The 27,121-nt window shown below is 39.5% G+C and overlaps 1 protein-coding gene across 4 annotated transcripts in view; it reads right to left on the bottom strand.

The window, feature by feature from the left end:
- Positions 1-27,121, bottom strand: part of smoc2 (SPARC related modular calcium binding 2) — a 112,341-nt gene that overhangs the window by 49,851 nt on the left and 35,369 nt on the right. Inside the window, exon 1 of one of the 4 annotated variants that reach the window (XM_057847326.1) lies at positions 26,151-26,567. The exons of 2 other annotated variants lie outside the window; for them this stretch is intronic. In XM_057847326.1, coding sequence (XP_057703309.1) covers positions 26,151-26,225 — 75 coding nt within the window. In that variant the 5' untranslated portion in view covers positions 26,226-26,567. Of the gene's footprint in view, positions 1-20,978; positions 21,008-26,150; positions 26,568-27,121 lie in introns of those variants that run through there. One more of the 4 variants, XM_057847329.1, reaches the window with a different exon arrangement.

Genomic DNA, 27,121 nt, shown 5'->3' with positions numbered 1-27,121 from the left:
TCAATCGAGCACAGACAGTTTAACCAATGAAGTTTGTGCTTAAACAAGCAGCACCTGACTGCAATCAGTGAGACACCAGATTGGTGAAAAGATGTCATCTTGTTTTGTAGGAATGAAATCCAGCACCCACTGCGGCCCTAAGTGGAATAGTTTGGACACCACTGGGCTAGGTGGACCTCCTCTTGTTCCCTCACTCTATTGCATCTCTACAAACTAACTCAATCTGCTAATTCCCATTAGCAGTCCTGGTGCATTTTGTCCATCGGTCCTGGGAGTGGATCTCTCCTGACTGTGGTTCTCCCCAAGGTTTCTCATTTTTTCCAAAGGGTTTTTGGAGTTTTTCCATGCCGACGTAGAGTGTCTAAGGATGAGCGATGCCCAGGTCTTGGACTAGAACTTTATTTATTTTAATCTCCTGTTTCTGACTGTTTATCATATTGCCTCTGCAAAGCCCTTTGAGACAACCTTGTTGTGATATAGGGCTATACAAATAAAATTGAATTAAATTAAATTAGATGGACTTATAGCCTTGACACTGCTCACAATTTTGCTTCTCAAGTCCTCACACAGTACTTTGGTCTTCTTTCTTTTCTCCATGCACCATGTGGTACACACATGGACACAGGACAGAGATTGAGTCAACTTTAATCCATTTTAACTGGCTGCAAGTGTGATTTAGTTATTGCTAGTGTTAATTACACAAATTAGAGAAGCATCACATGATTTTTCAAAGGGTGCCAATACCTTTGTCTGCCCAATTTTTTTGTGTAAATTTGTGTTTTTGAGTTTTGTTTAAAATGATAATGATTTAATTTTTTTCCCATTGTCTTTTGTGTTTTTATTGCAAGCAAAATAAATGAAGATATTTGTAATTGCAATCATTTTCTGGGAGAAATTGAGTATTATCTGACAGAATTGCATGGGTGCCAATACTTTTGGCCTGTACTCTATCTGTCATCCCTCAACCAATGAGAACCAGTTTCTAAATATTGGATGGATAGAACATAAGTGCGACTTCCCAATTACTTGCATCTTCTTTTCATAAGATGATTCCTCTGCTTTTTGTAAAAAGTACCTCGTTATGCCACAAAACGGATTGAACTTGGCCGCCACCCCCCCAATAATATATACATATATATGAACCATAATTTTTGCACTATAAGGCCACCATGAAGCTTTGAACCAATTGCCAGCAAAGCTTCATTGATTCAAGAAGCTTCATTTGGCTATCGCTGCTCCCTTGGGGGAGACAGTCAACCTCTGTTAACACTGTTGTTGTCCAACATGCCTCCTAGCATGCATCTCAGCGCAACAGACGTAAATAATATATCAAAATTCACGTTCTGTGCTAATCATTTCTTCAGGTACTGTTTCAGTTGTTTCATTAATTGCTAGTTACGATATTTGGTAACACTTTATTAGACAAATAAGGCAAAGGCAAATGTATTCATACAACACAATTCAACACAAGGCAATTCAAAGTGCTTTACATCACATGAAGATCATAAAAATCACATTAAATCAATAGAACGTAAAAACAAAGACAATCGAAACAGGAAATAAAATTATACATAAAAATCGCATTTAATCACGAATAGAATAAAATAAGACTGTCAATAGACAATCATAATTATGACATGACACTGTCATGAACATTAATGAATGCTTATAACAGATGTCATTTCTTGTTATCCGGCAAATGATCTCACTTTTGAATGGATGTAAAAGAGTCATGCTGGACATAAATGGAGTTAGTGACATGATTTGCCAGATGACGCTTAATGACATATGTCATCAGCATTCATTCATGCCCATGATAGTGTTATATCATTATTATGACGGTCATATGACGCCGCTTTCAAATTAAGTGTGACCTATTAACCCAAATAAATCAACAAATAAGCCGCACTGGACTATGAGCCGCAGGATTCAAAATGAAGGAAAAAAGTAGCGTCTTATAATCCGAAAATTACAATATGTATATATATGTGTATAACATTTCTATAGTCTTCAATGAAAGATCGAGTAAACCCGAAAAGCTTTACAAGAAAGATTTACAACCCCCCCAACATTTAAAATTTATTAAAAAAAAAAAAAAAAATAGACTTAATAAAAAGAATATAAACTGTATTTTGCTTTCTGTTTATTAAATATAAGACAAAAAAATTAAAAATATAAAAAAGAGAGAATGTTTAGTTGTTGTTTTTTTTCACGGAGACCCTAAAGGGATATCGACAGAAATAAACTATGTCGTGCGCACCACGAGCATCTTACAAAAGAACAATTGGCTAACTTGCATAGCCAACGTTCGCTAGCTTAAATGCTAGATAATGCTAATGTTTAACAGATTGTTTCTGGTGCGCACTCGAAGCAATCTCTTAAACATTAGCAACTAAATTGAGAGCCTTCTCTCATTATTTTGGGTATTATCATAAATGTCTACCTAAAGATTCGTATTTGAACTTGACAATACATTCCAAAAGTCTGCTACCTTAAATGCTAGTGTTTTTTTCTCCCTAAGGCTCTTTACAAATGGCTCAAAAATTGGCTAAATAACAGTATACCTCCAAGCTTAATTAGGAATGCATTTAAAAAAAAAACGTTGGCTCAAACAAAAACTTGGCTTATGTTGGTCTTAACAGGGAGCAGCTGCATTCAGCCATGTACAATGAGTTATGTCATATTCACTGTTGCCACTCAAGGGCAGTGTTTCCATCCAAGTCAATAAAACTAAATGCAAACACTTTCAAAACAAACCATTACAATGTCACTTTAATTAAGAAAATGCTCGAAGCAGCAAAGTTAATACAAATCTTTTTTTCTAATCAAATTACTCAAGTTAATCTAGTAATCGTTGCAGTACTAATCTACACTGCTGGCCGAAAGTATTGGCACCCCTGCCATTCTGTCAGATCGTGCTCAATTTCTCCCAGAAAATGGTTGCAATTATAAATGCTTTGGTCGTAATATCTTCATTTCTTTTTTGCTTGCAATGAAAAAAATCAAAACAGAATGGAAAAAGAAATAGGAAATCATGATCATTTTACACGAAACTCCCAAAATGGGCCGGACAAAAGTATTGGCACCCTTTGAAAAATCATGTGATGCTTCTCTAATTTGTGTAATTAACAGCACCTGTTACTTTCCTGTGGCACATAACAGGTGGTGGCAATTACTAAATCAAACTTGCAGCTTGTTAAAATGGATTAAAGTTGACTCAACCTCTGTTCTGTGTCCTTGTGTGTACTACATTGAGCATGGAGAAAAGAAAGAAGACCAAAGAACTGTCTGAGGACTTGAGAAGAAAAATTGTAAGGAGGCATGGGCAATCTCAAGGCGACAAGTCCATCTCCAAAGACCTGAATGTTCCTGTGTCTACCGTGCGCAGTGTCATCAATAAGTGTAAAGCCCATGGCGCTGTGGCTAACCTCCCTAGATGTGGACAGAAATGACTATCAAAATAGTTGCTGATTTATTTGATACTCATTTAGTTGTCAATTAATAGTGGCTAATAGTTTCAGAGCCCTTGACGTCTGATCCATTTTGACTCATTCAAGTCATAACAGACCAGACGTCCAGCGCCATCAATGTTAACCAATGAGCTGACGATGTATACAGTGGGGCAAATAAGTATTTAGTCAACCACTAATTGTGCAAGTTCTCCCACTTGAAAATATTAGAGAGGCCTGTAATTGTCAACATGGGTAAACCTCAACCATGACAGACAGAGTGTGGAGAAAAAAACCCAAAAGAAAATCACATTTTTTGATTTTGAAAGAATTTATTTGCAAATCATGGTGGAAAATAAGTGTTTGGTTAATTCCAAAAGTTGGCACTGGCTAGGCCACTCCAGGACCTTGAAATGCTTCTTCCGAAGCCACTCCTTTGTTGCCCTGGCTGTGTGTTTGGGATCACTGTCATGCTAAAAGACCCAGCCGCGTCTCATCTTCAATACCCTTGCTGATGGAAGGAGACGTTCACTCAAAATTTCTCGATACATGGCCCCATTCATTCTTTCCTTTACACAGATGAGTTGTCCTGGTCCCTTTACAGAAAAACAGCCCCAAAGCATGATGTTTCCACCCCCATGCTTCACAGTGGGTGTGATGTTCTTCGGGTGCAATTGAGTGTTCTTTCTCCTTCAAACACGAGAACCTGTGTTTCTACCAAAAAATTCTATTTTGGTTTCATCTGACCATAACACATTCTCCCAGTCCTCTTCTGGATCATCCAAATGCTCTCTAGTGAACCGCAGACGGGCCTGGACGTGTACTGGCTTCAGCAGGGGAACACGTCTGGCAGTGCAGGATTTGAGTCCCTGGCGGCGCATTGTGTTACTGATAGTAGCCTTTGTTACTGTGGTCCCAGCTCTCTGTCGGTCATTCACTCGGTCCCCCTGTGTGGTTCTGGAATTTTTGTTCACCGTTCTTGTTATCATTTTGACGCCACGGGGTGAGATCTTGCATGGAGCCCCAGATCGAGGGAGATTACCTGTGGTCTTTTATGTCTTCCATTTTCTAATAATTGCTCCCACAGTTGATTACTTTACACCAAGCGTTTTACCTATTTCAGATTCAGTCTTCCCAGCCTGGTGCAGGTCTACAATTTTGTCTCTGGTGTCCTTCGACAGCTCTTTGGTCTTGGCCATAGTGGAGTTTGGAGTGTGACTGACTGAGGTTGTGGACAGGTGTCTTTTAAAACAGGTGCCATTGATACAGGTAACGAGTGCACCCTCGTTAGACCTCGTTAGAAGAAGTTAGACCTCTTTGATAGCCAGAAATCTTGCTTGTTTGTAGGTGACCAAATACTTATTTTCCACTCGAATTTGGAAATAAATTCTTTAAAAATCAAACAATGTGATTTTCTGTTTTTTTTTTTTCCACATTCTGTCTCTCATGGTTGAGGTTTACCCACGTTGACAATTACAAGCCTCTCTAATCTTTTCAAGTAGGAGAACTTGCACAATTGGTGGTTGACTAAATACTTATTTGCCCCACTGTATGCGTTGGCTGACATGATGAGCCTTCAAAGTAAACCATAAGTACAAAATGAGTTTGACACCCTTGATCTAAATTAAAGGCATTTCTTAAAAGTGCACAAAGTGAGAGTGAGAATAGCAACATTGTTCTCTGTCTTTTAACAGCATTCCATATTCAATATGGCCGAGTTACGCAACAAGGGTATTATACTTCTCTTTCAACTGGTACCTATCTTCTTACTTTTTTTTGAACAGGTGTTCAAACATTGCACCACTCCACTTTTCCCCCCTCTATACAACGTGTCAAACCTGCGGCCTGAGTGCCAGATCTAGCCCGTCACATTATATTGTGTGGCCTGTGAAAGGAAATCATGTGCACGGCGCTAGCTAAAAATGAGAATGATTAATGAAAAAAAAAATTTTTTTAATTATTATTATTTAATACTGGTAGTGCCTGGGTTACGACGTACTCAACTTAGGTGATTCCGACTTTACGACGCCGGCCTCTACGCCGCCATTTTGTCTCCGGTCGTTTTTTTGTTTTTATTTTTTTAAGTCACATAAAAAGTACCTCATACCTCACAGTATCTTATTTTTTTACTTTGTTATTATGACGTGTTCTGCCCACACTAAATGAAGTTGTTCATCTTAACAGACAACAAACGAGGCAATTGTGCTTTTTGAAGATTTTGACTCCCTTCAATTTCGACAATTTGTAAAGATGTAACACACATATGTACACTTCTGTTCAAAACGACACGCATTTTACCAACTTGACACAAAACAATTGGTGTTCAAACGTCCATCTAGGCTGATCAATATGTAAATTTAGTAGATAAAATTCATCTAATTTGCCTAGAAAAAGTCCGCTAGCTCAATTCTCATCGCAAATCACTCACACATACTTCCTCAAACTGCAGCTGTATACTTAATCACAAATGCGTTCACAAACATCTATTAGCTGAAACAACTTACAGCCTTATGTGGGCTAAACCAGAACACAGCTATCCTTTATCCACGTCAGACGAGAGTCCAGCCAGAGCCAACACTGCCACCAGAGGGCAGTGTATCCCCCATCATTAAACAAAATACAACACTTTTGGCCTTTTTGGATAGTTATTTTAGGGTACCTAAAGGGTTAATTCCGATTTACGCGGAACTTCGGGTTACGTCGCCAGCATTGGAACGGAACTCGTTCGTAACCCGGTGACTACCTGTATTAGTATTGTTATGGTGGACAGAAATGAAGGAAGCAGACAGAAGAGGAAAACAACAACAAGAAATACATTATTACACGCTGATGCTACCTATGAACATAGTGGCACTATGGACACACTATTCTACTCTAAGAATAGAATAGAATAGAATAGAATAGAATAGAATATTCTAAAGTGTAATTGCGCATACACACAGTGGGTGGCAGCGGCACTGTCATTTTCAGGGTGCGCGCAATATTTTGGAACCAAACAAGAGCACAAAGCAAAGAGCACTGGAGATATAAAGAACTATGACGAGGAGTATGTAGCGTTTGGCTTTTTGACTTTTAATACAGTGTGAGATGAGGAAAACAATGTTGTTAATATAAAGTTATGCTTTATGTTTATTTTGATCTGATATACTTTTTTTTAAATATTAAAAAGGACACAATGTTACGTATAGTTGTTTTTATAACACTAGTAGTTATTTTATAGACAAATGATACTATTTACAGTGGTGGCAGAGAGTTGGGGGGGCGTGTGTTCTGGGGGTGCGTAACTGAAAATTATTGAGAAAGACTAATATAGATCAAGATATGCTGAGAAAAAAATATGCCATTATTATTTTTTTTTAATCTAACATTGTAAGCAGTTGCTCCCAATGTTACTCATTAATTGAGTATTCTTTTAAACGAATACATATTTTTACTAGGGCTGTCAAATGATTAAAAATTTTAATCGAGTTAATTACAGCTTAAAAATTAATTAATCGTAATTAATCGCAATTCAAACCATCTATAAAATATGCCATATTTTTTCTGTAAATTATTGTTGGAATGGAAAGAAAAGACACAAGATGGATATATGCATTCAACATATGTTACATAAGTACTGCATTTGTTTATTATAACAATAAATCAACAAGATGGCATTAACATTATTAACATTCTGTTAAAGCGATCCATGGATAGAAAGACTTGTAGTTCTTAAAAGATAAATGTTAGTACAAGTTATAGAAATTTTATTAGGGCTGTCAAAATTATTTTTTAAAATTAATCACGTTAAAATATTTGACACAATTAACGCACTTGCCCCACTCAAACAGATTAAAATGACAGCACAGTGCAATGCCAACTTGTTACTTGTGTTTTTTTGGAGTTTTGTGGCCCTCTGCTGGCGCTTGGGTACGACTGATTTTATGGGCTTAAGCACCCATGAGCATTGTGTAATTATTGACATCAACAATGGCGGCCTACTAGTTTATTTTTTGATTGAAAATTTTACAAATTTTATTAAAACGAAAACATTAAGAGGGGTTTTAATATAAAATTTCTATAACTTGTACTAACATTTATCTTATAAGAACTACAAGTCTTTCTATTCATGGATCGCTTTAAAAGAATGTTAACAATGTTAATGCCATCTTGTTGATTTATTGTTATAATAAACAAATACAGTACTTATGTACTGTATTTTGAATGTATATATCCATCTTGTGTCTTATCTTTGCATTCCAACCATAATTTACAAAAAAATATGGCATATTTTATAGATGGTTTGAATTGCGATTAATTACGATTAATTAATTTTTAAGCTGTGATTAACTCCATTAAAAATTTTAATCGTTTGACAGCCCTAAATTTTATTATTAAAACCCCTCTTAATGTTTTTGTTTGATTAAAATTTGTAAAATTTTCTATCAAAAAAAAAAAACTAGTAGCTCGCCATTGTTGGTGTCAATAATTACACCATGCTCACTCATGGTACTAACCCATAAAATCAGTTGGACCCAAACGCCAGCAGAGGGCGCCAAACACCAAAAAACAAGTAACAGGCGGACATTACACTGTACTGTCATTTTAGTCTGTTTGAGCGGGGCATGTGGGTTAATTTCGTCAAATATTTTAATGTGATTAATTTAAAAAATTAATTACCGTTAACGCGATAATTTTGACAGCCCTATTTTTTACTTATCATTGAGTAAATGTTGCATGACTATTTTTAGTTTAATTTAAGTAGTATTATTTAGAAGTAATGCTACTCTAGGTGCCTTAATTACGTTTAGTTAGATATTCCTGTTAATTGTGAACAATTTATTTATTTATTTTTTGGTTCTATTAAACAAGTAGTGTTTTGTAGGTTTGGCTTCGTGGGACGGACTTGTGATGTCACGTCGTACGATATAAATGGGCGGTGAGAGCTGTTTGGGCGAGTCAGTTGGCGTAGGCAGGAAGGAGGAAGTATAAGAGCCCAAACAATTTTTTGACCTTTACCTCATTAACTGTGTGGATTAAGTTCCCTGTTTACTCTTTATGTTTTTGGATCTCATTTGCTCTTTTGTTTACGTTTTTGGATGTCGCTCGGTGGAGTAGTTTTCTGTTGGATTAAAAAACAGAGCTAAGTGAGAGTTTGTCTTCGCCGCTGGAGACGCAAGAGGAAAGCGTCGGGTTGAAGGGATTTTTGCGTTGTGGATCCAAAAACTACTCTTACTTGAGTAAAATTTTTGGCTACTCTACCCACCCATAATGAAAAACTACCCGACTACCCGATATTATCGGTCAAAACTAATTATTACCCACGTTAACCTTTTAATTCCTGACCAACACATAAAACAGACAGGTCAGAAAGACCATTTCCACACATTTTTTCCAGCCATGCAATGATGGTGGGCTACAAGTCTGCAAGACACCCCGTTGCCCGTACAACGCCGCCATTGTCATTATCTCACCGTGCCAGCCAACAGCCTGACAACCCAAACAGATTCATTCATCAAAGCAGCATCCTCCCTCTTAGTCCCCTGAGCAGCACACAGCTGAGCGCCAAGCGCCTGTGAGTTTATGATAAAGCTCCAAGAAAACAGCAATGGGAAGCAAGTGAGCCATGAAATCAACCACCCAGAATCGCCGTTGCTGTTTAAAATACAGCGATAAATATGCTTTAGGAGCTTTTTTGCTCTTGTATGAGCTCTTCAAAAAGCGACTTTTAGTTAGGGAGAGGAATTGATACGATTTTTCTGATTCCATTATCGATATTGCTAAACGATTCAATTCTTTATCGATTCTCTTATCAGTTCTAATTTGGGGAAAAAGAAGAACAAACTTTTTGATTGCCATCGAGTTTGTTTAATCAGAAGTCACAACCTTACAAACTCACAACGAGGTCAAAAGAGGCCCAAAGTCTCAATGTTAACTGTGGCAATAAGTGGCAAATACACAAGAATGTGTAACATTTTACTGAAACATTTTTCAAACAGAAGTATAAAATATTGGTATATATTAGAGATGTCCCGATCCGATATTTGGATCGGATCGAATACCGATATGGGCAAAAAAATGCGCATCGGTGTCGGATCGGCCGACACGGAAAAATTCCGATCCAGACTTCCGATCCAGTTTTTTTTTTTTTGAAAGTCCGGTCCGGGTTTTCCAGTGCAACGATTTACATAATCCATTCCAGTTTTTGCTTCGGTTTCCCTAAAATCCGGTCCGCATTTTACGGCACACCTTCAAAACACTACATTTACATTACCGTCTCCCAATTTACCGAGAGACTTTATCGGTAAAAATGTCAGCTGTGTGGGATCATTTCAGCTTAAAGGGCGACAAAGATGAAGAGGCAAAGTGCAACATATGCCACAATAAAGTCAAGCGTGGTGGTAAAGCTGATCTACTACTAAAATAATCGATAGCTGCAGCCCTACTTTTAACCAAGAATTGAGACTGTCTTACATCCATATTTATAAAGAATTCAGGGATTTAAGCATTTATTCACAAGAATTTTCACCGTAAAAAGCTCTTTGTTGTAAGGCTGCCGCCACATTGTCTAACAGACTAGCATCATTGTTTAACATGTTTATGTAAAATAAATGCAAACTGCCTGTTTTTTTGCTCTTTTAACAAAAAATTGAGAATGTTTTACGTCGAAAGCTATAAATAATTCAGGGATTTAAGCATTTATTCACAAGAATTTTCAACTGAAAAATGTCTTTGTCTGTGTTTCCACTTGGTCAGCTTTGACGGAGATAGGCCCCCTATGAATGTCACATCAATATATTATGAAGTCTACGCCCGAGCATCTTCCTTGATCACAAAACGACACACCCGCTGGATTCGACCACATCCTTTGTCTGCCTCCTGAACATCCAACACGTCGTAGAGGGTGATCTCCAACAACATGGAGTTACCGTGGAGGATGCAGAGCATTACTATTATTGCCCCAAAAATTAACAGGAAGTGACCCAATAGCCGCAGGAAGTTTGAGATGCCTCAAAACCAACAGGAAGTGACCCGACATACCAGCCATCACAGCAAAGCCACCATTGCAATTTCTGCAGAAATTGCATTTTCTTGTTTAGTGTATGTTGTTTACGTATATTATTAATATTTTATGTACAGTGGAGCCACCCCACTGGCCACCCCGCTTGCCAGTATATCGTTAGATTGTTGTAGCATCAGTTATGCATTTCATCCCATATGAATGCATTTATTTTGTTTTGTTAAAAGTAGGGCTGTCAAATTGATAACGTTAACGGGCGGTATTCATCACGTGAAAATATTTATCGCAATTAACGCATTCGTGGTACGACTCATTCCCGCATTCCCGAAAACAGCCGACAATGGCGCCGTTTTACTTATATACAGAGATAAGAGGCGGAGTGGAGTAGATACAAGCATTCATTGGGGCCGTGCTTTTAATTGGCAAAAGCTTTGTCATCTCTCCCAAAGCAACTATGAATATTGTGGGAAGCGACGTGGGGAAGAATAACAGGAGTTGATATTTTTCCTAACACCCTGTAGTGTACCCAACGCAGAGAAGATATAGCATTTGCAGCCACCACACACAGTCATGGTTGCACCACTTCCCATCATGCATTTAGGCAGAACAGTTAAGTCGCTACAGTATCATTTACTTAAAGCTCAACAAATACACTAGATGGCAATATTTAGTCACAATATACAAACTCATATTTATCCTTTAAGAATTACAAGTCTTTCTATCCGTGGATCCCTTTCACAGAAAGAATGTTAATAAAGTTAATGCCATCTTGTGGATTTATTGTTATGATAAACAAATACAGTACTTAAGTACAGTATGTTGAATGTATATATCCGTCTTGTCTTATCTTTCCATTCCAACAATAGTTTACAGAAAAATATGGCATATTTTAGAGATGGCTTGAATTGCGATTAATTACGATTAATCAATTTTTAAGCTGTGGTTAACTCGATTAAAAATTGTAATCGTTTGACAGCCCTAGTTAAATGTACACCTTATGCCTAATATATACATAACACAATAAAACCAAATTGTTGTGGAACTCAAAATGTTGACTGGACAGTTATGGACTATATACATTAAATCATTAGTAACATCAAATATTACACAATACACCACAGTATATCAGTAGCTGCAGTAATATAATGAAAACCTGAAATTATGGCTTTTAGTTTTGGCCACCCAAAACTCAAGATTTTAAGTGGCCCCATCGGGCCACCCCTATGAAAAATGTCTGGAGGCGCCACTGTTTATGTACATGTTTCAAATTATTTTGTAATGTTCTAATGATAACAAACACATTTATAGGGTTTATATACACTTATAATCGCTGGATCTCATTTGAGAAAAGAAACTTTTGTTGCCAAAGCCCATGACATGGCTTCATAGAAGCATGGAAACTGTGCCCAAGGTGGATTTTCCCTAAAACTGCTTTTTACTGCTCCATTTCAGACTGGAAAATTATAATTACATTTAAAAAAAAAAAATCATGGTCATTATCAAGTGCATGTACAGGAGCAGAGTGGAATGCGCTCTGTTAGAGTCTTTTCTGATTTACAGGTCGATGTGACAGCTGCCTCCCCAGGCACCGTTATTTATGTTCCGGGCCAAAATGCTTTAATATCCAGTTGGAAACAAATGACCATGAGTTGTTAACCTGCAGGTGAAGGGTCGAAGATCCTCTCTCGATGACATAGTGGAGTTGTGGAATGTGGGAGGAAGTGTTGCATGAGTGGGACCGAAGTAAAGGGGAAGTGGGAGGGATGGCAGCGAATGAGCGAACCCTTCCAGGTCAAACAAATTGGACGTCTACTAGTGATAACCTCATTCCAATTCACAGCAGAAGGATGAAAAGAGCTTGTTTTTCTGTTTATTACTTGTCCACCCATCCATTATCTATAGCTAAATCCAGGGTCAGGTCATGGCAGCTTTAGCAAGGAAGCCCAGACTTCCCTCTCCTCAGCCACTTCAACCAGCTCCACCGGCGGGATCCCTAGGCCTTCCCAGGCCAGCCGAGACAGAGTTTTTCCAGTGTGTCCTGGGTCGTCCTCGGTGCTTCCCGCTAGTGGGACATGTTCGAATGCCTCTCCAGACGCCCGAGCCACCTCAACTGGCTCCTCTCAACCCGGAGCAGTAGCGGCTCGACCCAAAGCCCCTCCCGGATGACCAAGCTTCTCACCCTATCTCTAAAGGAGAGCCCAGACACCTGCGGGGGAAAATCATTTCGGCCGCTTGCATCCGGGATAGAGCTGGGCGGTATACCGAAAATTTACCGTTACCGAAATTCTTCACGATGACCAATGTTATTTTAACCATGTCGGTAAATTCGGTAATTTAACCAAACAAGAAAATATAGTCTTTTCATCCCACTTTGACTGTGTTTTTCAGCTATGTTCATTCCCCTTTAAGAAAGCAGTCAGTATGCCTATGTATGAAGTCACGTGGTTATCAGGAAATCCAACAAACAGAAGCCCGGTCGGCCAATGCTAGCGGCTAACTCTACATGCAAACGTGAGAGTCGGGCTTCAAAGAGCTTGGACTTCCACCCGACATTAAGTAGACTCTTGGGGGCCTCCAGACAGTGGTTCTCACGATTTCAGGAGAGGGTGCTTTCAGTGCTTTCTACTGGTAGCCAGGCACAGGCTAGCGCTAGCGGCTACTGTTACGAATGAACATGATGGAGTCTGATAGCGGCTCTAACCTTATCGAAACGGCTGAACTTTATGAGTGGATTGGGCATGGATGGTAAAGCAGTCAGCAAAAATTATAATCCAACAGTGAAGCCTATAATATGACCGTTCAATGGGTTTCTTTATGTGCTTGCTATAATCTGTGTCATTACTGCCATCATAAAATCTTAAATGTTCATTGGCATGCGAGCAATATAGTTTTATTGTCTGTGTGTCTGTGTGGCGGGAGCATGTATTTAAAAAATGCTCTGGAAAAAAAACCTGAAACCTTAAAGTAAACACTTGTTTTGAGTAATTATGTCACAGCAGCCATTAACAATAAGTTATCTGTTTGAGGTGTACTGTTCAAGCTGAAAGTCATTTGTGGTACAATGACATGTTTGCACAGGCGTCATATTGAATTTTATAATGTTGTACATTGTTCAAGTTATACAAGTTGTTATAAATGTCGAACGCCTTCGTCAAATCCACAGAACACTCGCAGACTGGTTTGGCGAACTAACATGCACTCTCGAGGACCCTGCCGAGGGTGTAGACCTGGTCCACTGTTCCTTCTAAATCTGAGATTCGACCTCCAGATGGACCCTCCTCTCCAGCCCCCTGATTAGACTGCACCAGGGAGGCTGAGGAGTGTGATCCCTCTATAATTGGAACACACCGTCCAGGACCACCACCCTTCCCCAACTGAGTACTCTGGTCTTAGATTTGGAGGCGCTGTTCTTCATCCCAACCGCTTCGCACTCGGCTGCAAACTATTCCAGTGAGAGTGTTTAAGCCAACAGCACCACATCATTTGCAAAAAGCAAAGATGCAATGCTGATGCCACCAAACCGGACCCCCTTAACACCTCGGTTGCACCTAGAAGTTCTGTCCATAGAAGTTATTAACAGAATTGGTGACAAAGAGCAATCTTGGCGGAGTCAAACCCTCACTGGAACGAATACAACTAAATATCCCTCCTCTTTGAATTGGGCGCATGAGGTGGCATGGTGGCGACATGTTGCATTTTCGTCGGGTCAGTGCGTGTGTGTGTGTGTGGGGGGGGGGGGGGCATTGGGGGTCAAGTCACCAGCCAATCAAACGGGAGTTTGAGGGGGCAAAAATGGACTAGCACATTCAGCAAGTGAAAAAGGGGTAAATGTCTGAACATAACTGAATAATGGTAGGGTCAATTGTATCCTGACAACATAGTATAGGAAGGCAATATAAATTACCTATATAACTGAACTCATTATAAAATGCATATAAGGTTGCTTAAAAGTTGGTGGGGGCAATTTGGCTAGGTTCATACTACAGGTCTGAATGCACAAATCCGATTTTTTGCCATATCTGTTTTTTTGCCGTGACCGTTCAGACTGCCTTTGTCCAGTGTGACCGTTCACGTATCACGCATGCGCACTAATTCGCAGTCCAAGATGCGCTCAGCAGAGACCCGCAAGCGCAGAAGCATCAAAACAAATTACACATGCTAGCTGTATGTCATTCAAGAGTGATCAGATTTTGATTTCCAAAAAGAGGACACAAATAACAGACATTAATAATCCCCATTTAGTCTTATATTTAGGGCTGTCAAACGATTAACATTTTTAATCGAGTTAATTACAGCTTAAAAATTAATTAATCGTAATTAATCGCAATTCAAACCATCTATAAAATATGCCATATTTTTCTGTAAATTATTGTTGGAATGGAAAGACAAGACACAAGACGGATATATACATTCAACATACGGTACATAAGTACTCTATTTGTTTATCATAACAATAAATCAACAAGATGGCATTAACATTATTAACATTCTGTTGAAGCGATCCATGGATAGAAAGACTTGTAGTTCTTAAACGATAAATGTTAGTACAAGTTATAGAAATTTTATATTAAAACCCCTCTTAATGTTTTCGTTTTATTAAAATTTGTAAAATTTTCAATCAAAAAATTAATGATAATAATTACACCATGCTCACTCATGGTACAAACCCATAAAATCAGTTGGACCCAAGCGCCAGCAGAGGGCGCCAAACACCAAAAAACAGGTAACAAGCGGACATTACACTGTAATGTCATTTTAATCTGTTTGAGCGGGGCATGTGCGTTAATTGCGTCAAATACTTTGACGCAATTAATTAAAAAAATTAATTACCGCCCCTTAACGCGATAATTTTGACAGCCCTACTTATATTCAAAGTTTATATGGACTGATAGGACGCATACACGCACACACGAGCCTTGATGTGTGTGCGTAAAATGACGTGGGTGTGTCAGTTTGCCCCGAATTGGCCATGTGTGCAATCATGAAATATTGCTCATTCAGCGCACAGAATGAAAATCGAAAATTGTAAAGCTTTTTCTTTTCTTCTTTTTATTTTTTTTTATGACTGTGGTCAAGCCCACTTCGTGCTTAAAAGCAGAGTTCAAGCTAGGCGCTAATGCCTACATGGCTGCCGTCCTCCGTGCCTCTTGCTCTTTGCTGACGTCATTGCTGCATGAATTCCAATTTGGGAGTCTTGACAGGTCAGACCGCCAGTCACGTTCTGAAAAAATGTGGCCCAGATCGGATTGGAACCACATACAAAAGTGACTCAGATCGGATTTGAAATGGTCCACTTCTATGCGACTTGTCCCGTTCACACCGTCAAGTTAATGCCTGACTCGTAAGGGTGTAACGGTACGTGTATTTGAATTGAACCGTTTCGGTAGGAGGTGCTCGGTTCAGAACGGAGGCGTACCGAACGAGTTTCTGACATAATGTAACCCTTACTTTTTGAGGCTGTGAGTCGATCGGGTTACAGTTTCTTTGTGTAGATTATATTTACTCCGTCTTCTCTACTATAATGAGGATCAACACGGTAGGACAGTATAACCCAGAAACGTCAAGGGCACGACATTATTTGACGCGGCCCTCCTGCGTCAATACTACTGGCTCGGGCAGACCGGAAGTCACTCAAGTAAAAATACGGTGGATCCGGTCAATTTTCAAACTAATATGCAATCGTAACCCACTTTTTGAGTCCATCAGATCTCCTGAGTGGTAGATCAGGCTACAGTTGACTTGTCTTTGTTGATTTACTGCTGTCTTCTCTGCTATAATAATAACCAACACGGCCCCGTGTTCAATACAAAACCCTCCTACCACAACAAAACAAATAGGAACTAATATTCACATAGGAACTAAAGTTATACAACATAAAATATGCAACATAAATGAATACTACATCACATTTGTAAAATATAAACATAATCAAATAAATAATAGCCCATTTAAATGAAATAAATTGAAATGAGCTATAACACCTGTAATTAAATAAGAATAATAATACACAGCTCCTTCTTAAACAATTAAATTTATTAATTTCTGTGTGGCGCCTTAACTTGAGAAAATCCACCAATAAAGCTTTTGAAAACCGTTCATAAGAAAAAAAAAAAAAAGATTCATTGAGGCATTTCGTTTGTAAAATCCATGTTAAAATCTTTGTCATTGGGATTGCTTTTCTCTTTAGTACAGGACTTCTTTTTTCGTCTTTCTTTCAGAAAGAAAGCTGACCAATACACGGGCTCTGAAAGGCAAATTGTTGTTTGATTATCTTTAAATACCCGCTACTTTTTGAGCAGAATTCTAGCTTTGTATTGGCTAATGTTCCTATTGTTGAAAGGTGTGTAATAAACAACGAGCACATTTATATTTTGCATTTTGTTTTATTACTGTACCGAAAATGAACCGAACCGTGACCTCAAAACCGAGGTACATACCGCACCGAGATTTTGGTGTACCGTTACACCCCTACTGACTCGAGTCGGAAAAACACGAAAAAATCTGATTTGTGCACAAAGGCCTGCAGTATGAACCTAGCCTTTGAGCATCCTGAAAAGTTGGTAGAGTTATCTCCCTACCGTCCCTATGCAAACGCCCTTGATCGTATTCAGGGCCGGCCCAGCCTATACGCACACTATGCAGCTGCTTAGGGCCCCTGACCACTAGGGGGCCCCCAATCTGGCAATTGTTTAATTTATGTTCTATTTTGTTTACTACAGTTTGCTTTATTTGACTTTTGTGAGTTTTGATACTTGATTACAAGCTTGAAAAAAATAAAAGTTCTTCCTTAACTTCTTTCTTTCCTCTTTTAGAGAGTTCTGACAATCATTTGGGGTGAGAAGTTTGAAGTATGCAGTGCAACAAAATCTGATTAATATACAAAATATGGACATATGGGTTGGATTGCATGTATGGGTTTCAAAGTACACTGTGACGAAATGGTGGGCCAAAAATATGGGCCCCTTTGCATTATTTTGTTTAGGGCCCCCAAATGGCCTGGCCGGCCCTGATCGTACAGCAGAACGATTTCCTGACCCACGTATTGATAATTGTTATCTAGTGCGTGAGGTACCCAGAGGTTCCCCTCCTTAGCTTACGGCAAGGAGTAGCGTGTGAAAGATTTCGTCACGTTAACACCGCTGTAGTCTTTTCAAACCTTGAATTGTTCTCCCACATATGGGTTCCGTTGGCCCCTATGATTTCATTAAAAGGTTTTTCCCAAGAGACTTTTTTTCAGAGGCTTTTCCTCATCGTCACTCTTTCTTTTGAGCATCTTTCACAGCAATTAAATGCATTTTCCTTGGATTGAGTTAGTAGCCTGGTTTAAGGCTGTCACTTTCTTCCCAGCTTGAAATTAATGATCCCGTAGCATCCGACGGAGCGCGCGGGAAATTCCCGCCAAGGCCGTTTAACACGTTTCCCTCCGCACTCAGCTGGGAGCCCCCATTGACCCTGAGAGGCTGTGGTGTGAGGGGCCTCTCGGGCCATTGGAAGCAGGGGCCCCCGAGCCTAAAAGGCCCTTATGAGCCTACAATGCGCTCACTGCTGGAGGCTCGCCTCCTCCGTACGCCATTCAGGACCAGAATGCTGCAGAGCTGGAGGGAGATAATTGGATTTGATTTTTATGCTGCTTGGTCTGGGACACTCCACCTGTCTTGCTCTTTCTTGACTCTTTTGGGTTTCTGCCATCTTCCAGTACTATTGGAGCAGATATAACTTGATAGACATACACTGCTGGCCAGAAGTATTGGCACCCCTGCAATTCTGTCAGATAATGCTCAATTTCTCCCAGAAAATGATTGCAATTACAAATGCTTTGCTAGTAATATCTTCATTTATTTTGCTTGCAATGAAAAACCACAAACGAGAATGTGAAAAAACATTAAATCATTATCGTTTTACACAAAACTCCAAAAATGGGCACGACAAAAGTATTGGCACCCTCAGCCTAACACTTGGTAGCACAACCTTTAGACCAGTGCTTCTTAATTATTTTCTGTTACGCCTCCCCCCAGAAAGACCTAAATTTTTCGCGCCCCCCCCCCCCCCCCAAATCTGCCACCACTGTAAATTGTATCATTTGCCTATAAATTATTATTATAAGTACACCTCTGCATAACATTGTGTACTTTTTAATATCAAAGAAAAAATATACAGCCCAATTTACAATAAAGTATAGAAAAGACTTAAACTTTGCCTGAATTATAAAAAAAAATAAATAAATAAAAGTCACATCCAATCTGTAAAAATACATTCATGGTACATTTTTTTGACCATTTAATAGTGAAAATAAAATTTAATAAAATCAATAATAATAAATTCAAATAACCATTTAACCAAAAATGCAAAAGTTAATCGAACAAAAACAACAGTGTCATTGGACAATGGGACAATTTTTATTTTTGCTATTTTGCACTGAGCAACTTGGTATGCCACATTATATGATGCTAACAGTGCTGGCTGGTTTACCTATGTAACACTGCGAAACAAAGCGGCACGGTTGTTGGCAATATTTGGAACGTCTTGGCTGAAAAAAAAAATCAAGTGGCTTATCAATGTGAGTGGGGTCTAATGTTTATAGGTGACATGTTATTGGATGGCGCTTTCTGCTGTCCGTTGCAAACATTTTCAGACACAGACTGGTCTTTTCTCATCTCCCACTGTATTAAAAGTCAAAGCCAAACGCTACATACGCTTAGTTATATTTCCTTGTCTTGGCTCTTCATATCTCCAGTGCTCTTTGCTGTGTGCTCTTGTTTTGTTCAAAAATACTGCGCACAATTTGAAAATACATTACTCTACTATGGTAAAAAAGTATGTTCCCTGAGGTCACATGTGCCACCCCTGGCATCGCTCTGCGCCCCCCTATTTGAGAAGTACTGCTTTAGACAAAATAACTGCGAACAACCGCTTCCGGTATCCATTAATGAGTATCTTTCAATGCTCTGATGGAATTTTAGACCATTCTTCTTTGGCCAACTGCTCCAGGTCTCTGAAATTCGAAGGGTACCATTTTCAGATCTCTCCTCAGGTGTTCTTCGGAATTCAGGTCTGGCCACTTTAGAAGTTTCCAATGCTTTCTCTCAAACCATTTTCTACTGCTTATTGGAGTGCGTTTTGGGTCAATGTCCTGCTGGAAGACCCATGACTTCTGAGGGAGACCCAGCTTTCTCACACATTATGCTGCAAAATGTGTTGGTATTCTTCAGACTTCATAATGCCATGCACACAGTCAAGCAGTCCAGTGCCAGAGGAAGCAAAGCAACCCCAAAACATCAGGGAACCTCTGCCATGTTTGACTGTGGGGACTGTGTTTTCTTTGAAGGCTTTGCTTCCCCCCCCCCCGTAAACTCTATGTTGATGACTTTTCCCCCAAAACTCTACTTTTGTCTCATCTGAACGGAGAACATTCTTCCGAAACGGTTTTGGCCGTCTCAGGTAAGTTTTGGCAAACTCCAGCCTGGCTTTTGTATACCTCTGGGTCAGAAGTTCAATTCAACTCAGTTTTATTTGTATAGCCCTATATCACAACAGGTTTGTTTCAGAGTGCTTTACAGAGTCATTTTGATACATAGTCAGATACAGTAGATGAATGAGATGAACGCATGTCCTGGGCATCACCCATCCTTAGACCCTCCATGGCGGCAAGGAAAAACTAAAAAAAAACTCAAAAAAAAAAAAAAAAAAAAAAAAAAAAAAAAAAAACATGGGAAAAAAACATTGGGGAGAACCACAATCAGGAGAGATCCACTCCCAGGACGCACAGGCTATAGAAATATAGAAGTGGGGTCTTCCTGGGTAGAGTCCCTTTGCATTTTTGGGAGTTTTGTGCAAAATGATGATCCCCCCCCCAATTCTCTTTGGTGTTTTTTTCCATTGAAAGCAAAATAAATGAAGGTATTACTAGCAAAGCAATTGTAATTGCAATCATTTTCTGGGAGAAATTGAGCATTATCTGACAGAATGGCAGCGGTGCCAATACTTTTGGCCAACAGTGTAGAAAATGCCTTAACCTTGCTAAAGGTACCGAAACCCACTAGTTTCACATGTGGATTCACCAAACCCTTCGGAATTACATAATCAAGCCATTTTTTTCAAATCGGATATAGCTATACTAGCAAGCTAATGATTGAGCTAATTCCCGTTTTAATTCTTCTCACAAAGGTTAAAATTTGACACCACGCTTTCGATTCCCTTTTACCAAGTGCGAGTCAACCTTCCACTGAGCAAACCATTTCCTCCTCCCATCAGATCGAGGACTAGTAGTTAAAAGAGAGGGATTAAGTGATAAGGATTCACTAAGGACCCAAATGCACGAATTCTCCGTTTAAACAAAAATATTTATTTTCAGTTCATAGGAGTTCAAAAAGAGAACGAAAAATCACAGCGCTTGCTGGACACCAAAATTCTGAGCAAAGTCAACAAAAATTCACAGCACTTGGTAGATACCAAAATTCTGAGCAAAGTCAACAAAGTAACAAAAGTGGGCATTTGAACTCAACATAAATCTTAGTCAAGAAAAGGCTTACATGAGCTGGTGACATGGAACATGGCAGGATACAAGACGAGCCGACACAGGGCAAGGTTACATGCAGACTATATATACAATGGATCAAGGGTGGATACGATCAGCCTGATTGGGTAGAGCAGGAAGTAAAGCTGGCACCAGGCAGAATGCCATTACCAAAATAAAAGCAGGAAAGTCTGCACCAACAAACAAAACACTAACATGACTTCCTAGACATGACATTAAGCCTGTAAATTGGGAGAAAACCAGTGCAGAACCTGGTCTAAAACGCCACTTTGCCTCAATTTAATCAGCGTACGAAAATAGAGCCTTTCTTTACCTTCGCCGAACCCCTTAGACTTACTCACTGAACCCCTGGGGTTCGATCGAACCCAGGTTAAGAACTACTGTTATAGACGGTAGCTTTTGCATTACATGCAAATCAATACCATTGAATACAAACACCTTGTGTATCTATCTTTGCAGCCACACTTACATACAGTGGGGCAAATAAATATTTAGTCAACCACCAATTGTGTAAGTTCTCCTACTTGAAAAGATTACAGAGGCCTGTAATTGTCAACATGGGTAAACCTCAACCATGAGAGACAGAATGTGGGGGGGAAAAAAAACAGAAAATCACATTTTATGATTTTTAAAGAATTTATTTCCAAACTAGAGTGGAAAATAAATATTTGGTCACCTACAAACAAGCAAGATTTATGGCTGTCAATGAGGTCAAACTTCTCGCGAGGTCTAATTAGGCTCCACTCGCTACCTGTATTAATGGCACCTGTTTTAACTCATTATCGTTATAAAAGACACCTGTCCACAATCTCAGTCAGTCAGACTCCAAACTCCACAACGGCCAAGACCAAATACCTGTCGAAGGAAACCAGAGACAAAATTGTAGACCTGCACCAGGCTGGGAAGACTGAATCTGCAATAGGTAAAACGTTTGGTGTAAAGAAATCAACCGTGGGAGCAATTATTAGAAATGGAAGACAAACAAGACTACTGATTATCTCCCTCGATCTGGGGCTCCATGCAAGATCTCACCCCTTGGTGTCAAAATGAAAACAAGAACGGGGAGCAAAAATCCCAGAACCACACGGGGGGACCTAGTGAATGACCTACAGAGAGCTGGGACCACAGTAACAAAGACTACTATCAGTAACACAATGCGCCGCCAGGGACTCGAATCCTGCACTGCCAGACGTGTCCCCCTGCTGAAGCCAGTACACGTCCAGGCCCGTGTGCGGTTTGCTAGAGAGCATTTGGATGATCCAGAAGAGGACTGGGAGAATGTGTTATGTTCAGATGAAACCAAAATACTTTTTGGTAGAAACACAGGTTCTCGTGTTTGGAGGAGAAGAATACTGAATTGCATCCGAAGAACACCATACCCACTGTGAAGCATGGGGGTGGAAACATCATGCTTTGGGGCTGTTTTTCTGCAAAGGGACCAGGACGACTGATCTATGTAAAGGAAAGAATGAATGGGGCCATGTATCGAGAGATTTTGAGTGAAAATCTCCTTCCATCAGCAAGGGCATTGAAGATGAGACGTGGCTGGGTCTTTCAGCATGAAAATGATCCCAAAAACACAGCCAGGGCAACAAAGGAGTGGCTTTGTAAGAAGCATTTCAATGTTCTCCAGATCTCCACCCCATAGAAAATCTGTGGAGGGAGTTGAAAGTCCGTGTTGCACAACGACAGCCCCAAAACATCACTGCTCTAGAGGAGATCTGCATGGAGGAATGGGCCAAAATACCGGCAACAGTGTGTGAAAAGCTTGTGAAGAGTTACAGAAAACGTTTGGCCTCTGTTATCGCCAACAAATGGTACATAACAAAGTATTGAGATGAACTTTCGTCATTGAACAAATACTTATTTTCCACCATTATTTGCAAATAAATTCTTTAAAAATAAAACAATGTTATTTTCTGTTTTTTTCCACATTCTGTCTCTCATGGTTGAAGTTTACCCATGTTGACAATTACAGGCCTCTCTAATATTTTCAAGTGGGAGAACTTGTACAATTAGTGGTTGACTAAATACTTATTTGCCTCACTGTATATAATAATTATATTTATATAACGTATTGGCCCGAATATAAGACGGTGTTTTTTGCATTGAAATAAGACTGAAAAAGTGGGAGTCGTCTTATATTCGGGGTCTAGACATTATACCCATTCACAACGCTAGATGGCGCCAGATATCATTGAAGCGAATGCTGAACTTGAGGAGTAATGTTCATTCATGACAGATCTCAGCTCTCTCAAGTTTAACCAGTTTGCATTATTTTATTGCAATGTTTTTCCTTATTCAGATTTGTTTCAAGACTACAGTTAGTTAGATCTCACTTTGATGGTTAATGCAGTTATTGCAATTTCGTTTTTTATCACAATAGATTGGTTTATTTAAATTTCAAAAACCAGAAGCCCTTTATTTACAAATGTGATTGCACTTTAGTTTACATAATGTTCAGATATTAAAATTTGAATGAGGCAAAATAACATGTTTTTTCTCTCAAATATATTGTTAGAATCATTTGTTTCGGATGTACTGTAATTATTTTCTGTATAAAAATTGATTTGGTGTTCAAAAAGTCTTTTTTCAAACTCGAGTCTTGAAAAAGTAGGGGGTCGTCTTATAATCAGGGCCGTCTTATATTTGGGCCAATACGGTAATAACATAAAAATTTTGACTGTCTTCCCTTAAGGATAGAATAGACCCTACCATTACTAAGTGAATTATTTCCATTATGTTCACTTACATTTATCCCTTTTCACTTGCTGAATGCGCCATGTCCATTCTCCCACCCCCTCAAACGTACGTTTGATTGGCTGATGACTTGCCCCCCCACCTGCCACAGATTCATGTTGACAACATGCCGCCCCCTTCGAAGAGGAGGGATATTAAAAGTTTTTCAGTTAGCAGCAGCCCCTGTAAGTCATGTAAAAAGAAATGTAAAAATGTGGGGGAAACGCCACTAATTTTGCTACTGAAAGTCCGACCTGCTTCAGAGTTAGCATAACATTAAACTGTTTGAACTTGCTAACCTGCAAAATGACTGTGGTCAGGCCAGCCTTCACAAGGAACAATGAAGTCGAGCTAGCCATCCCTCATTTGGATCATTATTTGCGTTGTGGTAATGCAACATAGTGGCTTCAGAGTGCAAGTCCCTTTATTAAATGTAGCTCTGACCCCAGTTATAATCTGTTTGGTCTTCTTAATATCCCATCCCCAGCAAAAAGTGTGCATGCTTTTACAAGGGCGTAGGTTTGCATAGGGACGGTAGAGACATAACACTACCAACTTTCCAGGATGCTCAAATTGTCCCCACCAACTTTTAAGCAACCTTATTTGCATTTTATAATGAGTTCAGTTATGTAAGTAATTTATGACTTGAACCCCCCCCCCACACACACACACCTGCACTGACCTGACGCGAATACAACATGCCACCAACATGCAGCCTCATCCACCCCCTTCAAAGAGGAGGGGTATTAGAAGTTATTTTTTCAGCCAGTAGCAGCCACTGTAAGTAATGTAAAAAGATGTCAATGTTATGGAGGTGGGGAGCACACCACTAATTTTGCTGCAGAAATCTTGCTACAACCAGCAGAAGAGTTTGCATAACATTAAACTGTGTGATTTTGCTAACCTGCAGAACTCGAGTAGGAAGCTGCTTGGAGAGAAGTGTTTTCCACTCCTGTTTGTGTTTTCTGCTGTTGACGTTAATTCAACTGTGAGAAATGTAGTGAACCGAGGTCTACCCCCTTCTACCCAATTTTTATTTTGTTTATGTGGTCTTAAAGCAACACTTGGTAACTTTTCAGCTTTGGTTGATTTTAGCGGCGCTGGTGGACAAAAGCGGTAGTTTTTTTGAAGACTGCGTTTCCCAGTAGGACCAGCACATGAGTGCATAGTGTCTTCCTATGAGGGGCGTCGCAGAAAATAATTGAGAAGCATTGGTATAACTCAGTACAGATTTATTTTGCAATGATCGCTTAATTAATTAGGTTCATATTCGTGAGAAATGTGGCCGTGACCCCCGCTCACCCAATCTGTTTGGTCTTATTAATGTCCCTTCCACAGCAAAAAGTGTACATGCATGTTATGCTGTTATATCGTCCCTACCAATGTTGAGACCAAACCTACACCCTTGCATACATACTAAAGATGTCAATCGGTATGCCGATCGATCGGGTCCAATCACGTCATTTTCAAAGTATCAGAATCGGCAAAAAAATATCGGACATGCCTTTTTTTTTAAAATATATATATATATATATATATATTAATTAAATCGTTTTCAAATTGTATTTAACGCATTATCGGCGGTAATTAATTTTTAAAAAATTAATCACGTTAAAATATTTAACACAATTAACGCATGCGCTGCACGACCCACTCACATATTGTCGCGTGCAATCTATAATGGCGCCGTTTTACCTATATATAGAGCTTAAACCCAGCGTAAAATGAGTAGAGAGAATTCTGGCAGCCTTTGGAGCCTTTATTTAATTGGCTAAAGCCTTACAATCCCTCTCTCAACAATTAGAAATATCGTGGGAAGCAATGTGGGGAAGAAAGGTAGTTGTTGATCTTTTTCTTAATACACTATGTTATTTCCCAACGCAGAGAAGATATATCAATTGGTGCCACTATGCACAGTCATGGTTGCACTTCCCATCATGCATTTGGGCAGAACAGTTAAATGGCTACAGTATCATTTACTGAAAGCTCAACAAATACACTAGATGGCAATATTTAGTCACAATATACAAAGTCACATTTATCCTTTAAGAATTACAAGTCTTTCTATTTGTGGATCCCTCTCACATAAAGAATGTCAATAATGTAAATGCCATCTTGAGGATTCTAAAACGATCCGGATCGGGAGCAAAAAAAACATCATCGGAACAACCCTAATACATACGTCATATTTTTGTTAAATCTCGTGTTTCCAATTGTTTCAATAAAATCAACCAAAACACAAACACACACACACACGCACCCCCCCCCCCCCCCCCCAAAAAAAAAAAAAAAACAGCAACAGCAAAATAAGATTAATAGAGGAACTGTCACTCCTTCCATTTGCGCATCAATTAGACATCGTCCAATGAATCGTATCACATTTGAGGTGGAGTTGCATTGTACATTTCAAGCAAGCAGTCATTCCTACCGTGAGAGCGGAGAACTTTTGAGCGTGCCCTGCGCTCATCAGAACCAGGAAAGCCAGCAGAAGACAGACGCGCATCCTGGCGCAATGTGGCAACGCCGTCCAAATTACGCGCAGTCCCAAAACACACCTGTCTGTTCAAAACCTCCAAACGTGACAGAAAACCACTCACACACAAAAAATTAACAAAAACAAATAGTCGTTTGTATAAAAAAAAAAAAGTGTGTGAGGTGTTGAAAATGTTTGAGATCTCGTCCAAAAACAACAAAAATCCGGCGCTGCGTCACTTTGTCACCAAAGTTGCTCCGATTCGTTTGTGCAAGCGCCTCTCCCAATTTGACTCCGTTTCGTCTTCCTGACCCTTTTTCCTCCCTCAGCGTGTCTTCCACTTCTCCTTCCTCTCCAATCCGACTTTTCCTCCACACCCCCTCCTACGTTTTGCAGGCAGACGCAGAGAAGGTGGGCGCAACTCTTTCTCTCTCTCGCTCTCTCTCTCGCTCTCTCGCTCTTTTTTTTTTTTTTTCTCAATGTTTATTAATTCTTGTACAATGCAAATTAACATACGCATTTACATACATAGAGTCACGCATACCTACATACAAAATATCCAAACAACTCTTGGGGTGAAATTTGGCCGTCATAATCATTAGATGTACAGCAAGGGTGTCCAAACTTTTTGCAAAGGGGGCCAGGTTTGGTGCGGTAAAAATGTGGGGGCCGATCCTGGCTGACGTCCTTTACGTAGAACAATATATTTAAGCAAATTTTAGCAAGCCATTCTGTGTATCACATTTGCTTTATTATCGTTTTTAATTCATAATTTCAACAATCTTGCAACTAGCTTTTGTGGCGTTCTCTTTTGACTCTCGGGCTCTTGCGAAATACTGCTGCTATGAAATTTAACTAGCTTCAAGTTGCTTCAATTTCTTCAATTTCTCGCTGCGTATCTTCCCTGTAATCTTGTCTAGGGCTGC

The sequence above is a fragment of the Corythoichthys intestinalis genome, chromosome 10 (assembly GCF_030265065.1).
Source record: "Corythoichthys intestinalis isolate RoL2023-P3 chromosome 10, ASM3026506v1, whole genome shotgun sequence".
Lineage (NCBI taxonomy): Eukaryota > Metazoa > Chordata > Actinopteri > Syngnathiformes > Syngnathidae > Corythoichthys > Corythoichthys intestinalis.
The sequence above is the reverse complement of the archived record's forward strand: the minus strand, read 5'-3'. Positions and strand labels throughout refer to the sequence as shown.